Here is a 15,275-nt window from a genome sequence, read left to right on the forward strand (position 1 = left end):
TTATCCAATTCCTCAGCTAACTCCATTTCTTTGCCATTCAGGCTTCTTATGTTGATAGTACCAATCTTGAACACTGGTGATGTTGAGTTGGGGTGAGTTTTAGGATTTGTTCCAGTAGCTGACTTTTTGCTTTGCCCTGGTTCCCTGGCAAAACAAACGGGGACCATGTTTAACCGCACGACACCCCACCATGAAATTCTGTCATGTTGTACAATAATTTTTTTATTTCGGTTTAAGCCAATAAGAATACAATTTGGTCGGTTAAATCCCAAGTTGCCAGGCCATCCTCATTCATTCAGTATTGTGGTAGATACCTAACAGGGTGCACCATGAGAAGGTGAGAACTGGACATTAGGTCAAAAGCCCTGGTGAGTTCTCCACATTCCTTGAAATGCTATGCGGAGGTCTCCTCTCAGTTATATAGCTTTGACCCTTAAACACTCCAATTAATGAGTAATGGTTTTAATACATGATCTCCTGAATTTGGCTACATTCTGTTGCGCAGAGTAATCCCCGATATTTAAAACATCGAGAGGGATCCTCAAAATTCAAGTTTAGATACATATGTATCATACTAGGAAATGATAATTATAATGGAAGTACCCTTTTTAACAGAACTGAATTCAAACAGAAATTTTAAAAATAAACACCATTTGAACTGTGTTAAATCAAAATATATAGTGTAAAAATAGAATTGCTTTTGTTTTCTAAACCGTGTTATTTCAAAATCATGTAAAAAAAAAAAACACGTAAAAAGAAAATTAGCTGTGTGTGTGTGTATATATATATATATATATATATATATTGTGTGGTTCTAACCAATGAAAGCTTATTATAAACTTATAATACATTTTGTGCGGTGGATGGGATAGGAATTTTTTTTGCCATTATCAGTTTTATATATATATTTGTTTTGTATAGTCCAAAAACCCTGCTCCAGAGACCGAACATGGAAAACTTTTTCAAGCCACTTCAGGCCTCCAATAAGCGAGGAGATGGTCTCACACCGGGTGATGAAATTCATCTCCAACCTAAAGACAATTACAAACATCTACTGTATGCCCACGGCAGGATTCAAACCCATGACCTGTTGGAGAGTAGGTATGCTAACCCCTTGGCAACCAGGCCAGCATTTTCTGGATTTGAAAAGAACTAAGTTTGAAGCATTTTAACAAATGGATATGAAAGTCTTGTGAGATGTTATGAAATTCAGCATAAAGAGATGTATTAACTCATTTTGGTACGTTGATAGAATTATACCAAATGCATATACTTAATATATCAATAAAACAACATGTTTTTATGCTTTTTTCTTTTGCCAAATTAGTTCTGTTAAATAAATGAATTGCAACTTGATAAATAAAATGCTTGAATCTTTCAAATCAAAAGTGGTGGAAACAAAACAGAAGCAAGATAGTATGAGAAATTATTTTAATTATATACAGGATTTTTTTTTAAGTTTAGTGCATTACAAAAAAAAAAAAAATATATATATATATATGATGATATTAAAGCTCCAGAACTTCAACTGACAGAAACAAGTGGAGGGTCAAGTCCATCTGTTGGCAGCCATCGAGAAGCATCTAAAGCATCATAGAATTCCTGCAATACAAAAAAATAATTTTTTTTGGGGGGGGGGAAGGATAATATATTAAGATTTATTTCATTTACTCTTCAAAATATATATTCAGAACATTTTTTTTTATTTTACATTTTATATTTTTAAATGAAAGATTAAAATTATTTGTGTTCAGTTGACCTTAAGTATTAATTGCTTCTTGCTTAAAAAATACAGTCAAAGGTGTATGAATAGTGAAGAAAGGTGTATGAACAGAAAAATCAACTGCCAAACCCTTTTCATAGTGCAGCTGTTCTAGTGGAAAAATATTACTTTCATCTGTTAGAAAATGGAAGACAACCTAAACATTAATCTTTGCAACTGATGAGGCAAAGATTAATGCCTGTATGTATGTATTCATGTATAAATCAGTGGATATGAGTTGATCTCACTGCCAAATGCAGTGGGGAAACAACTTTAAGTTTTCTTCATTATGGACCATCCCTCACCCAGCATTATCAGTCCTGCACCTTCTGGCATTACAAGGGTGCCAAATAGAATGTTTTTGTGATTTCTTCTACTCTTCCTTTCCACAGTCCAATTGCTATTTCTGTCCTCCACATATATGTTTAGACTGGAATGAAAGCTTTCATTTCTCATTTCACACAAAATACCCAACTGCTATCCAAGTCATGGTTTTGTAAAACTCGATGTCTTGGTTCTAGTCGATGTTCTACATCGACTTGACCTCTGGTATTTCCAGAGGTCAAGTCTCATGAGAATGTTACAAAAATAACCTTGTTTGTCTCTCTATATTTTATGCTAGATATTAATGTAAATAACCCTATGGGAATTGACTGCACTTACTGCTTTAACAAAAAAAATTCTAGAATGTCAAAAACAAAGGCAATGCTTTGCCACCAGGGCTTTGTATAATAGCTCTATGTAAGGGCATAAGAAAGTTGTTTGCGATTTAAGTGTATGAGAAAGTTGTTTGCAAATTTGTGTATAAACACCTTCAAAGTTAGTGTCAAGAGATCAGCAATGTTCAGAGAAGTTTCCACTGCCCGACAAGATATGATTATAGGAGTGCACGGAGGAGAAGAGAGGAAAGAACGGGTCAGTCTTAACAGAAAATCAAGGGGACGTGCCAAATTCTTCAGGGGTTACAATCCTTGGTGCAAGGTTCCAGAGAATGTGAAATAAAAAGGGACTGAGCCGAACATCAGAGGATGGCAATCAGAGGCAAGCGGCAGAAATACCGGGAGTAGGATCCAGAGGAGAAAAATGGGAATGATGAGAGAACAGCCGATGTAAATACCTGAGCCAAGTGTCAGTCAAATGTCTTTTTGCCACGGGAGGTCAACTGAAGCCAATAGCGAACTTCAAGCGCCAGAGAATTTGCCCATATGCTGAAACCTTTTGCCTGAGTTATTCGAGTACTGCAGATTGCAACCCAAAACCCGCCAAATCCCCGAAGAGATGCCGCTGAAGCAAGACACTCCAGAAGGAAGCCTAAGACCCAAGATGAAAGAAAAGGCATAGGGACTTTAGTGCAAGACCTTTGATTGAGTGTAACACAGAGCCTCTGTAAGTTTGTTCCGCTTTTTTGTTGTACATTTCCTTTTATAATCTAGGAGATACGTTATAGATGGACTGATAAGAATTAAGTTAATAAAAATAAGAAGTGTCCATAAGAGAATCATTTGGAATGTTAATAATTGGCATAAGATTTGTGAAATAACTTGGCAAAGTTAGCTAATCTCTTTGTGATAAATTAGAGTTTCAATAATTTGATTTAATAAGCAGAGAAGAAACTGAGTAATTATTGTATAGTTATTTAGTATTGAAAAGGGAAAGTTTGTTTCTTTATGCTGAAAGTCTAACGGATAGGTAGAGAGAGTAACCTCCCTATCGTTTAATTAATTAATGTACTTTGATATTAATGCAAATAAATGTGGTTTATTTATATGGCAGTAGAGTGCCGCCTGATCATTTAATTTACAATGCACTGTTCCTAAATAAACTCAGACTTGTAAGCGGGAAACAACTAAGGCATTAAAAGTGTAGTTTAAATACTTGAGAACAACGACTGTTTATGTAAACTTCAATGAAGGAATTTATGCTAGTAAGAGAGAGAGATCTACCGGATGTATTACTAAGTCTTAGGCTGATATAGAAATACTGGTGGCGCAGTCTTAACAAATAAATTTTCCAGTGTTCATAGGCATTCGACTAGTAAATACAAAATGTGGATAAACATAGTATGCAGTAGAATAAGGAAAAAAAGGTTACAAAAGTAAAAGAGCACTGCTATATAGAATAAAGATATTACAATAATGCATTAAACAGCCTTTTGTTACAGTTTTCCACTAAGTTCAAGGGGGGGGGGAATCATATTGCAAATGGCTCATGACCCAAAATTCCAACATAACACAAAGCTTATACCACAGTTCACAAAAAAACCATAAACAAATTTCAATCTAATTTTGAAAGGGAAAAAAGCTGCAAACTTGTCTCCTATCCAAATGGCAGTGACGACCTCTGATCCATCACCAAGGAGACTTGGTGCAATTTTGACCAATCATGTTTCCCCTGCTCTAACATCTAGATGGTGTGATTGGAACATCACTCAAAGACTAGGCTAACTTACCTGCAGTACTCTTCTCCTTCTATTCTTGCACAAATGACAAGCAAAATCCCTGCTTCATCAAGACCCCACAGTTCTTGATAAGGTCCCCACTTTATCAAGAACTGTGCACTCCATGCCATTCCTAACCTTTTGTCAGAAAGAAATCAGGAGCCCTGATCTCTCCCTGACTGTGTCCTTACACCTAGTGATGGACCAAGATAATTTCACCCCAGGCAGACTCCATGTGTGTGATGCCCCTAATTTTTTTTTTTTTTATACTTAATTACTTTCTAATTGTAAGTATAAGTATTTTCTCAAATTATTAATAATTTCATAACTTCATTATTTCTATGTATCATTTTTATTCACTCAGATATACTGCATAAAAAAGAAAATAAAAATGATTACAAACAAAAATTACTGATTTTAAACTGTAATCTTAATTTAATCAATAATAATTTAGATATTTATCTTCTTGATTTTAAATCTGCAAAAGCTTTTATTCTTTCAGTCTATTTTCTGAGCAACAGCATTTTCAATAGATCGCAAGACTAAAGACTTTAATCTCTCACTTCCTATTGTCGATTGCAAATATGTTTTGATAAGTTTTAATTTGCTAAAACTTCCTTCAGCTGTTGCTACCATTAAAGGAATTGTCAGCAAAATTCTCAATTTACTGAGTATTTGAACTATATTCTGCAAATTGCTTGCTTTTAAAAACTTCTAATGGTGAATTGATGTTTTCTGGAAATAAACTGTCATTTTTGAATTTGAAATTTGTGAATCATTATTTTCATTATTTTTGGAAGGAGCACAGGCTCTAAGGCCCAAGCGCCAGCCTTAGTTTTGGTGCCCAGGGCCCAGTCAACCCACCCCTTAATTTGGCACTGCTTACATCCCTGCTAACCATACTCTTGCTCAGTTTACAAGGATGGCCCCTAGTTCTTCCACCACCAAACTTGTTCTGAAAAATTTTCTCTGTATTAATCTTGTAAAAACCCTTCAGTAATTTGTATGTCTCAATCACATCACCCCTTTTCTGGGTGTCGACGAATTTCTCTAAGCCATGAACTTTCACAACCTATCCTCATAAAGTTCATTCCATAGACCTGATATCATCTTAGTCACTTGCCTCTGCATTAGGGGTCTCATATTTCTCGGTTTTTATTACTTCTGTCCCAGTGTCCTGATATGTTTAGTTTGGGACGCTAAATGTCCTGAATTTTTTAGAATATAAAAATATTAACATTTCTAATAAGAATAAGTACAAGTTGTAATATTTTTTGGGTGCTTTTAAAAATGTATGTTTACAAAACAAAAAGCAGAGACATATTTATTTTGAAGTTTGTTAATTACCAGAATGTTAGAATTTTGGGAAAATGATTTAGTTCCATACATTACATTCAGCTGGAGAAAAGAATGTCAGAATGAGGGAGACAGTTGCCCAACTATATGTTTAACTAATTGTAACCACAGCATCTATTTCATTCATCTGGTCAGCCATAAATTTTTAGCAATCTTTTGTCTCAAGCTTAGTTTGCATAGCGTACGATATCTGATGGTCTGAAATGATTCTCATTGGTCAACATGTTTTTGAATATTAACATGCCACGATGACACCATTTCTGGTATCGACCAGAAATGCTGAAGAATGGTGGTATAAAGGTCTTATATGGCTGCACTGCATAGGTCAGAAAACCTGGACAGAGGGACGAATTCCCGATGATTGGAGTAGAGCTCTCATAGTACCCATATATAAAAAGGGAAATAAAACTGAATGTGAGAATTACAGAGGTATTTCTCTACTAAGTGTTAATGACAAGATCTATGCAAGAATACTTGAGAAATGATTGAGAAGAATTGTGGAAGAAAAGCTGGGTGAAGAACAAGCTGGATTCAGGCTAAATAGAGGTGTCAGAATCAAATCTTCACTTTACGACAGATAGTCGAGAAAGCATGGGAATATAACAAAGATCTGTATTTTAAGTTTTGTCGATTTGGAAAAGGCATATGACAATGCCAAGAGAGAAGCTATTCAATACACTACAGTTATATGGTGTCAATGGGGCATTATATCAAGCAATACTTAGTCTTTATTTGAGTTGTAAGTCAGCAGTTAGAAATGAAGGAAGTACAGGAAGATGGTTTAATGTTAAATCTGGTGTGAGACAAGGATGTACATTATCCCCTCTGTTATTCATTATCTATATGGATCACATTATGAAGGAAAGTGGTATTAAACATCATATCAAAATTGGAGATGTTAATGTCAGCTCTTTGCTTTATGTGGACGAAGTTATACTTATCAATAAATCCACTAAGAGTCTGCAAGATTCCTTGACTAAATTGAATAACTGTTGTAATAGATATGGTCATGCAATAAAAAGACAAAGACAATGAAAATAGGCAGAATCATTGAAAATGTCAACTGTGTTTTGAATGGAACCTGTGGAACAAGTAAAACTTTTCAGCTACTTAGGCACGATTTTCAGTTCAGATGGTAAATTCAATATAGAAAAAGAGAGAAATTAGTCGGAACACTAAATTAGCTATATACAAGAACAGTGTTCAAACCAGTTTTAAATTATGGATCTGAGAGCTGGGTCAGAAGTAAAACACTTGACCAAAGACTAGAGACCGCAGATATGAGAATCCTGAGAAAGATTAGAGGTGTGAACAGATGGCATCAATGCAATATCATATTAAAAACTAGGATCTTAGAAAAGAACTTGAAATTGTCAGCATCCAGGAATGCGTTAGCAGAGCTAATCTCAGGTGATATGGTCACTTAAACAGAATGGGTGAAGAAAGATTAGCAAAACAAGTGTTCTCTGCCAGGTTGACAAGAAAATGACCCAGAGGAAGACCAAGATATAGGTGGATTGATATGGTACAAAGTGCCTTAGACAATAGAAATATAAGATCTGATAATGTTGGAGTCTTGACAAGTAACAGGCTGATTTGGAGGAAAATTGTAGATAGGATGTTAGTAATGATGTAATTTTTTCATGTAGTACTATCATATCCTGTACACCCCTTGAGGGTACATGGCAGGAATTTGATGATGAATTTGATGATGATGACATGCCACGATAGTTCATTTTCTTTCAACCAATGAGAAACATTTCGGACCGTCAGATATCATACATCATGCGAACTAAGCTTCACGCATCAGGTGCTAAATTGTTTTTATATCGCTACAGGGTATGTGATATAACCTAATTTTGAACAACTGTTCATTTCATATTCTTGCATTCTCGTATTAATTGTGAATATTGTATTTTTTAAATTAATAAAATTATACTGTTTGTTACAAAATGCCCAAAAGAAAGTGTAATTTCAATGAAAAATTGAAGGATCTTTTTCCTTTCATTTTCATAACAAAAAGCAGTGATTGTGATGATAGCTCAAGAGTGAAATGTAGCATGTGCCATGCAGAATTTAACATTGGCCACGGAGGTAAGGCAGATATAACTGACCATGTCAATACAAAAAAGTATATACAAAAGACATTAACATTTTATATCCTTATGCTATGTCTTTATATTTCATATACTTATTAATATTTGATTTAAGTGTTACATGTTTAAGTGCTTTTATTAGAATTCTATTTATTTAATATGTATAAACATTTATGTTATCCACATTAATAAATCAAATTCAAATTCAAATAAATATTTAATTTTTTTATTTTAAAATACATAATGTTAATGAATATAATTTATTTCTCTTAACCCTTAATTCTACAAAATTTATTGTGTCCCGGTTTTTTGTTTTCAAAAAATGGGATCCCTACTCTGGATCCTCTCCACCTCCTCCTCATTCCCAAAAAACCCAAGTGACCAGATCTGCATGCAGTAGTCAATGGGATCTTATCAAAGCTCTTTATAGAGCTTTGATAAGATCCCATTTGAAAACAACCTATTTATCTGGGTATTCTTCAGTAATCAAGGATTCCAATAAGCTGTTTTAGCCATTTTTGCAATATATGCTCTAAACTTTAACTATCTATCAACTAATATCACAAGATTCCTAGCTTTATCAATTTTCAGGAGTACAGTTCCATCAATGTGGTACACAGCTGGTAATCTTATCAAAAAATTTATAACCTTACCCTTTGCCACATTAACTAACATTCATTCTCCATTGTCCAGACTGCCAGTCTATCCAAATCATCCTGCAAAATTTTATCATATGTATTAACTACTGCTCTACCCAATTTTGCAATCAACTAAATAGTTCCTCTCAGATACTTTCCTGTATCATTAATGAACAAATTAAATAGTATTGGCCCAAGAAGAATGTGCTGCAATTTACTGTTTAGAATTTTATGTGGTATCCCATCAAAAGTTTTTGATGGGATACCACATAATACAATGGGATACTACATGACACCTCCACAGAGTCCAAAGACTCGAGCTCTCTGTCTCCACAACCCAATTCACCAACTACAATGAACTACAACTACACCAATGCCATCTACTGCCAACCACAACTACTAGTATTTTCACAGACAATCACACACATCCATGCCCACTGTGGGATTCAAACCCGCAGCCTTTTGGCTGGAGAGAGATATGTAAAACCACTCGGACACCCAGGCAGGCACTGGATACTCTGGCACTGATGTGGAAAGCTGAGGAGAGGGGCCAAAAATGGGAAAACCCATCAACTGATTTTAATAAAAACTAAAATGGACCTGATTAAGTAATCTAAAATTACTTGAATGTCAATCATTCTACAGCTGTAATAGTTTTAAAAGAAATAAAAAATTTGTGATTATCTCACAATGGAGGCTCAGTTCAGTCAGTAGTTAATTATTATTATTATTTCTAAAAAAAATAAAATATTGTTGTTGAAGAAATGGAATGCTGTTTAACAATTTGGATTCAGAATTGAAATAGTGAAAAACCAATACTTGAATATTGAAGTGAATCAAGATAAAGCTAGAAGTCTCTTCAAGGCATTAACATATGCATGGTGTGTGTGTGTGTGTGGGGGGGACAACAGATGATTCTGCTTATTTTTAAGGCAAGTGCTGTATTTTCAAGAAAAGGATAAAATGGAAAATGCTTTCATCATTTGGCAAGCCTGCAAGTGCTGATCATGATGCAGCCAAAGAATTTCCTTCAACAAATTATCAAAAATGATTGAAGAGGAAGGTTAATGGTTTTGTCAAATTTTCAATGTTGATAAGACTGGCCTATTTCAAAAAATATGCCATCAATAACTTTTATAGCAAATGAAGAGAAAAAAGTTCCAGGATTCAATATTTCAGCATAATGTTTAAACGTGCTACTTGGTGTTAATACTTTGGAAGACTCTAAACTAAAGATCTTGTAGTTCACTTGGAAAAACTGAGGACGTTCAGGGACACTGACAAGGCGACACTGTCAATTATTTTGAGCCCTAATAAAAGTTCATGGATAACACTGCACTATTCCATGAGTAGTAGTGTTCATAAATTACTTTGTTCCAGATAGAAGAGGATAATCTAGGTAGAATAATTAGACATTCAAAGTTTCACTGCTTCTTGATGATGAATGAGGTCATCCTACAACACTGATTGACTTAAATCCAAATGTAAAAGGTATATATTAGGTCCACAATACCTTCTGCTTATTCAATCTCTGGACGAAAACAATAACTGCAACCATCAAATGCTTCTGTTGATATCATACTGATAACCAAGCTGTTGTAGCTACCACAGCTTGGTTAGGTAATGAAACTATAACCCTGAAAGACTTTTGACAAGCACTCAAATATCTTTTAAGCAATCAAAGACATTGGCCATTACTGAAAAGAAACAAGACCAACAACAACAATGAATGACTTTGGAGCAAACTGTGCTCACAGTTTGTTTCTAGATCATAGGATTCTGAAAAAACTAAACAGTAATATCACCCAGAAAGTAAACAAGCCTCACCCATTGTAAAAATGGGTGAGGTTTGTTTTGGAAATGGATGCTTCAGATGTCGGTGAGTTCACTGATTCTCGTTCAGCTGAACTGACAAATGATAAGTTAACTAAAATGCAAAAGGAACCCTAGGAAGAGACAGATGAAGGCAACAAAAATAGTATGACCCCCATTCCCTTTCAGAAAGGTTTTGACCTTTGTGAAGTTTGACTTCTTGCAAATCCTTTAAATGAAATTGAGGTTTCTTTAAAGGCACTACAGAATAATGCCAAAAAAACAAAAAAAAAAAGTGTTCTGAGCAGCTTTCTCTCGAGACTACTCAAGAACGTAAAGAGAACCCTAGCCTTATTTGGAGTTGATAATCTGGAGCTCAGTTCTACACAGTAGTACATACATAATGTATGTATTAACAATACTAGCATCTCTTTTTAGAATAAATTAATTCTTTTTGAATTATGAATTTTCACTATCTTTGTATGAAGTTATTTTATTTCAAAAGCACATAAATTAAATATTTGATGAAATAAATTCATTTTACAAACATTCTGCTGCAGCAGAGTTTCTTGCAAATTAAAAAAAAAAAATGAAGTGCATTTCTTCTCCTACACACAATGCTTACCTCATTTTTCCTCATAAGCTCTTCATTCAGTTGTTCAACATCAACTTGGCTGTCATGTTCTGTAATGAGAAGTAAACTGGTGTTGCATCTATACAAAATCTCAAAGTATATAAAAATTTACCTCTCTCTCACACACTTATACTATGCAGCTTATCAACTTTTCTATAGATCCAAGCTAAAAGTTATAATATATTATATCAACAGATCATTTCAGAATATACATTAAAAAGGAAGAAAACTAAATTTGATTTTATAACAAAAAGTCAGTAAACCTATAATATACACATATATTTTTTTTTGAACCAGAACAATGGACAAAAAGTATAAGAATGTGAAAGAAAAGCACTGGTTAGTAGACCACCTACATCACAAAAGACCTCCAGAAGCATGCATATTTATGGAAGTGGATTCAAATTCATAACTGACTTACCCTCTATTATATTATCTGAAACGTCATACCCTGTGTCATAATACTGGAAAGGGAAAAAGATATTCCATGTTACTAGAGTTATAAATGAATTCTTAATGTTTCAGCTTCATGCTATGAAATTTACTTAAAAATGAAAATTATGCTGAAAAGATTTTTAAATAAATTTAGACTGTGTGTGAAGGCGAAAAGATTAGAAATTTTAAATATTTTTCTATTTATAAAATTACTATGAAAATATTGCATTATCTTTTTCCTATACATACATATATATATATTAAAAAATGATGACATTTTAATTAAAGCAACAGCAAAACTTAAGAATTATCTGCCAGAAAATTTTAAATCCTATTTAGTACTTCACGGATATTCACTGAATATTTAGCAATTTTGGAATCTATCAGTTCTACCATTTATTTTATGAAATTGCATTCATTTCGTTAGCTACAATTAAATTTCTAAATTATTTCTTTTCCAAAAATATACAAGAAAATTAAGAGCTAACAGGAATCTTGGTATTAAGTTGAATATCACACTGAGATGTCCATATAAATTTAAGGACTTTATTAAAACCAAGTAAAAGATATTATAATAAGTATAACACTGAAAACTTTGTAATACTTCACTAATAACTAGACAGTGAATGACAATCATAATTAGAATTTTTCATAATTAGAATTTTTACAGAAAATCTAACTTTATAGCAATTAAAATTAGGCAAGTACATAAATTAACAAATGAGTGTTGCTCTCTAAGCCCTGGTCAGATACCAGCATTCCTTATACAGCATTTTTCAAAAGCCAAGCACCAATACAAGTGTATTGCATTTATTTTCATTGTATTCGTACCAAGAGTTTTCACAATTACTGCATTGCAGCAGCTCTGAAGCAACCATAGTTGTAAACAGCATTCACAATGTAGGAACATTTTGATTGTCAGGATGCATTTTGCCCCAAAATCATTGAAATTATTATTAAGAGAGACCTTCAGGGACTCACTGAGAAAGGCCACATACTACAAGCACCAGCTATCATACTTGTTCTTGAATTCATTCACACTGCTTGCACACGACATCCAAGGCAATGGCAATCCATTCCAATACACCACTCTATGAGAGAAAAATCTAGATCTCATCTGCTTCTTAGAGACATTCATTCTCAGCTTCCATGCCCTCTTATCCCTTCTCCACCTTCCATAAAATGAAAAATTCTCATCAAATGAAAACCTGTATGACCCTTTCAGAAGTTTGTAAGTCTCAATCACATCATCCCTCTTTTTCCTGTTTGCCAGTGTCTGCAGTCTACAAATTCTCAATCTCTCTCTCTTCATAATCAGTATTCCAGAATCCTGATATCATTTTTAACACTCTCTTTCCACTGTATCAGGATAACAACAGACATCAGGAGACCAGACCTGCACACAATAGTCCAAGTGTGGTGCTACCAAGGCCTCGTAAAGAGGCAAAATGATATCCATATATTTACATGTCAATGTTCGTTTCAGCACTGCAATTTTTTTTTAGTTGTATTTGCTACATAGTCCCTGAACTTTAATTTCCTATCTACTAACATTCCAAGATCCCTAGCCAGATCAATTTCTTCTAGCGTAATCCTGCCAATATAATACAATATTGGATATCTAATCATGCTAAAGTGCATGACTTTATATTTTCTGATATCCATTTTCCCACGCCCACAAATTCCAGCCTTTTCGAATCATTCTGCAAGTACTCCATATCAGCCATATTTCTGTTTATCCTATCTATCTTTACATTATCAACAAATAGCTATATGTCACCTGTCGAATCCATACCAAGGAATTCAGACTGAAATTTCAATATACAAAAATGTGAAAAGTATGGACTTATGATTAGCAGAGCAAATGAGATGAATAGTACACATCAATCAATGAGAGCAAGAACATTTATGACTTCAAAACCTCTAAGTAGAGGTAAGCAAATCAGCTTCATTTTCAGCTTCATTTTTTCCATCCATACTAAGTGAAAGTTGTTGAAAACCAGCCTGGAATTTCACACTTTTTTTTTTTTTAATTATTACGAACCCTGGTTCTATATTGGCTAATGTTGTAATAGGTTTCACGGTATAAAAAGAACACAGATGGTTAAGAAAATAACTATTTATTAACTTAAAAGCTAATATTTTGCTGGTATTATATCCAGCATCTTCAGAGCACACAACACTAAGTTTGTTACAAGGGCAAGACAACCACAATCCAGTGTAACAGTGGGGACAGTATAAGCGATTGCAGCGTGCAACACAAGACCCAAGTCCTAATATGGCACCATCTAGTTAAAAAAAAAAATAAATCAAAGTTTTGAAATAGTAGTCCAAATGATAAAAAATAAAAGTAATAAATATTAATTTGGTCTTAGGAAGACTGTCTCCCAAATCTTTGGGAGACAGTCATCCTAAGACCAAATTATACAGCCATACTTGTTAAGGTTTGGAGTATGTTTCAAGGCTTCTGTTGATTCCAGGAACAGCCTCTCTGACTTGTAGAAGCTTCTGTGCATTACTTTTGTTTCTTTCCAATTGATCCTGTGTGCAGGAGTATCCAAAGCATGGTCTGCCAGACCCGACTTACCATAGCGAAAGTGTCGGATATATTTTTTGTGTTCACTGAGGCGGATGTCCACATTTCTTCCTGTCTGTCCGTAGTAGGCTTGATGGCAAGAACAGGGCACTTCATAGACACCTGGATGTGATAAAGGAGTGCATTTGTCCTTAGGTGAACGGATGAGAGTTGCTAATTTTATATAAGGTTTAAATACTGTGCGTAATTGGTGTTTGTTAAGCACCCTAGATACCTTTTCAGATGTGCCTTTAATGTATGGGATGGTGATGGTTTTGTTGTAGTCTTCTGTGGTAGATAGAGGGGATTTATCTACCACAGAAGACCACAACAAAACCATCACCATCCCATACATTAAAGGCACATCTGAAAAGGTATCTAGGGTGCTTAACAAACACCAATTACGCACAGTATTTAAACCTTATATAAAATTAGCAACTCTCATCCGTTCACCTAAGGACAAATGCACTCCTTTATCACATCCAGGTGTCTATGAAGTGCCCTGTTCTTGCCATCAAGCCTACTACGGACAGACAGGAAGAAATGTGGACATCCGCCTCAGTGAACACAAAAAATATATCCGACACTTTCGCTATGGTAAGTCGGGTCTGGCAGACCATGCTTTGGATACTCCTGCACACAGGATCAATTGGAAAGAAACAAAAGTAATGCACAGAAGCTTCTACAAGTCAGAGAGGCTGTTCCTGGAATCAACAGAAGCCTTGAAACATACTCCAAACCTTAACAAATATGGCTGTATAAATCTACCAAAGATTTGGGAGACAGTCTTCCTAAGACCAAATTAATATTTATTACTTTTATTTTTTATCATTTGGACTACTATTTCAAAACTTTGATTTTTTTTTTTTTTTAACCTAGATGGCGCCATATTAGGACTTTAGTCTTGTGTTGCACGCTGCAATCACTTATACTGTCTCCACTGTTACACTGGATTGTGGTTGTCTTGCCCTTGTAACAAACTTTGTGTTGTGTGCTCTGAAGATGCTGGATATAATACCAGCGAAATATTAGCTTTTAAGTTAATAAACAGTTATTTTCTTAACCATCTGTGTTCTTTTTATACCGTGAAACCTATTACAACATGTCTGACGAACACATAAGCCTATCCATGCGTATATTGGCTAATGTTAATAGCCTAAAATCAAAGATTTGGGATATAGGGAGAATCATGTGATTTGGAATGAAGAACCATTCCATGCAGAAAGATTGACATTTAGCATGCCATCTCATAATGGCATATTGTTTATGCTTTGCTTTTCACAGAATGAATGATAAAGACACTGTTTGCTAAATGCTACGCTGGCAAATGATGAACCTAATGCTTAGTTACAGCAGAAAAAGAAAAGAAACCGCACATATTGCAAATTCAACAATGGCAAGATTAATGAACTCTTTCGACAAACATATGACTGAGCATGAAATTTATGAACTGAGGAAAAGGGAATGCCCTTACTGTTGCTGGTTTCGGAAGTTTGTTTTAAATCTGCCTGGAGTTTTAGTCAATTTTAT

The 15,275-nt window shown here is 34.4% G+C and overlaps 1 protein-coding gene across 3 annotated transcripts in view; it reads right to left on the reverse strand.

The window, feature by feature from the left end:
• Window positions 1-1,414: 1,414 nt before the first annotated feature.
• The window catches only part of Secp43 (tRNA Selenocysteine associated protein), a 267,297-nt gene continuing 253,436 nt past the window's right edge, over window positions 1,415-15,275 (reverse strand). For 2 of the 3 annotated variants that reach the window (XM_090409762.1, XM_090409763.1), the window contains exons 9-11: window positions 11,157-11,199; window positions 10,727-10,785; window positions 1,415-1,602 (exon numbers count right to left, since the gene is read on the reverse strand). In XM_090409762.1, the coding sequence (XP_090265888.1) occupies window positions 1,525-1,602; window positions 10,727-10,785; window positions 11,157-11,199 (180 nt within the window). In that variant the 3' untranslated portion in view covers window positions 1,415-1,524. The remainder of the gene's footprint in view (window positions 1,603-10,726; window positions 10,786-11,156; window positions 11,200-15,275) is intronic. The other variant, XM_090409764.1, reaches the window with a different exon arrangement.

This window comes from Typopeltis vanoorti, chromosome 20 (genome assembly GCF_054136105.1).
Source record: "Typopeltis vanoorti isolate ZY-2024b chromosome 20, IOZ_Tvanoo_1.0, whole genome shotgun sequence".
Classification (NCBI taxonomy): Eukaryota; Metazoa; Arthropoda; class Arachnida; order Uropygi; family Thelyphonidae; genus Typopeltis; species Typopeltis vanoorti.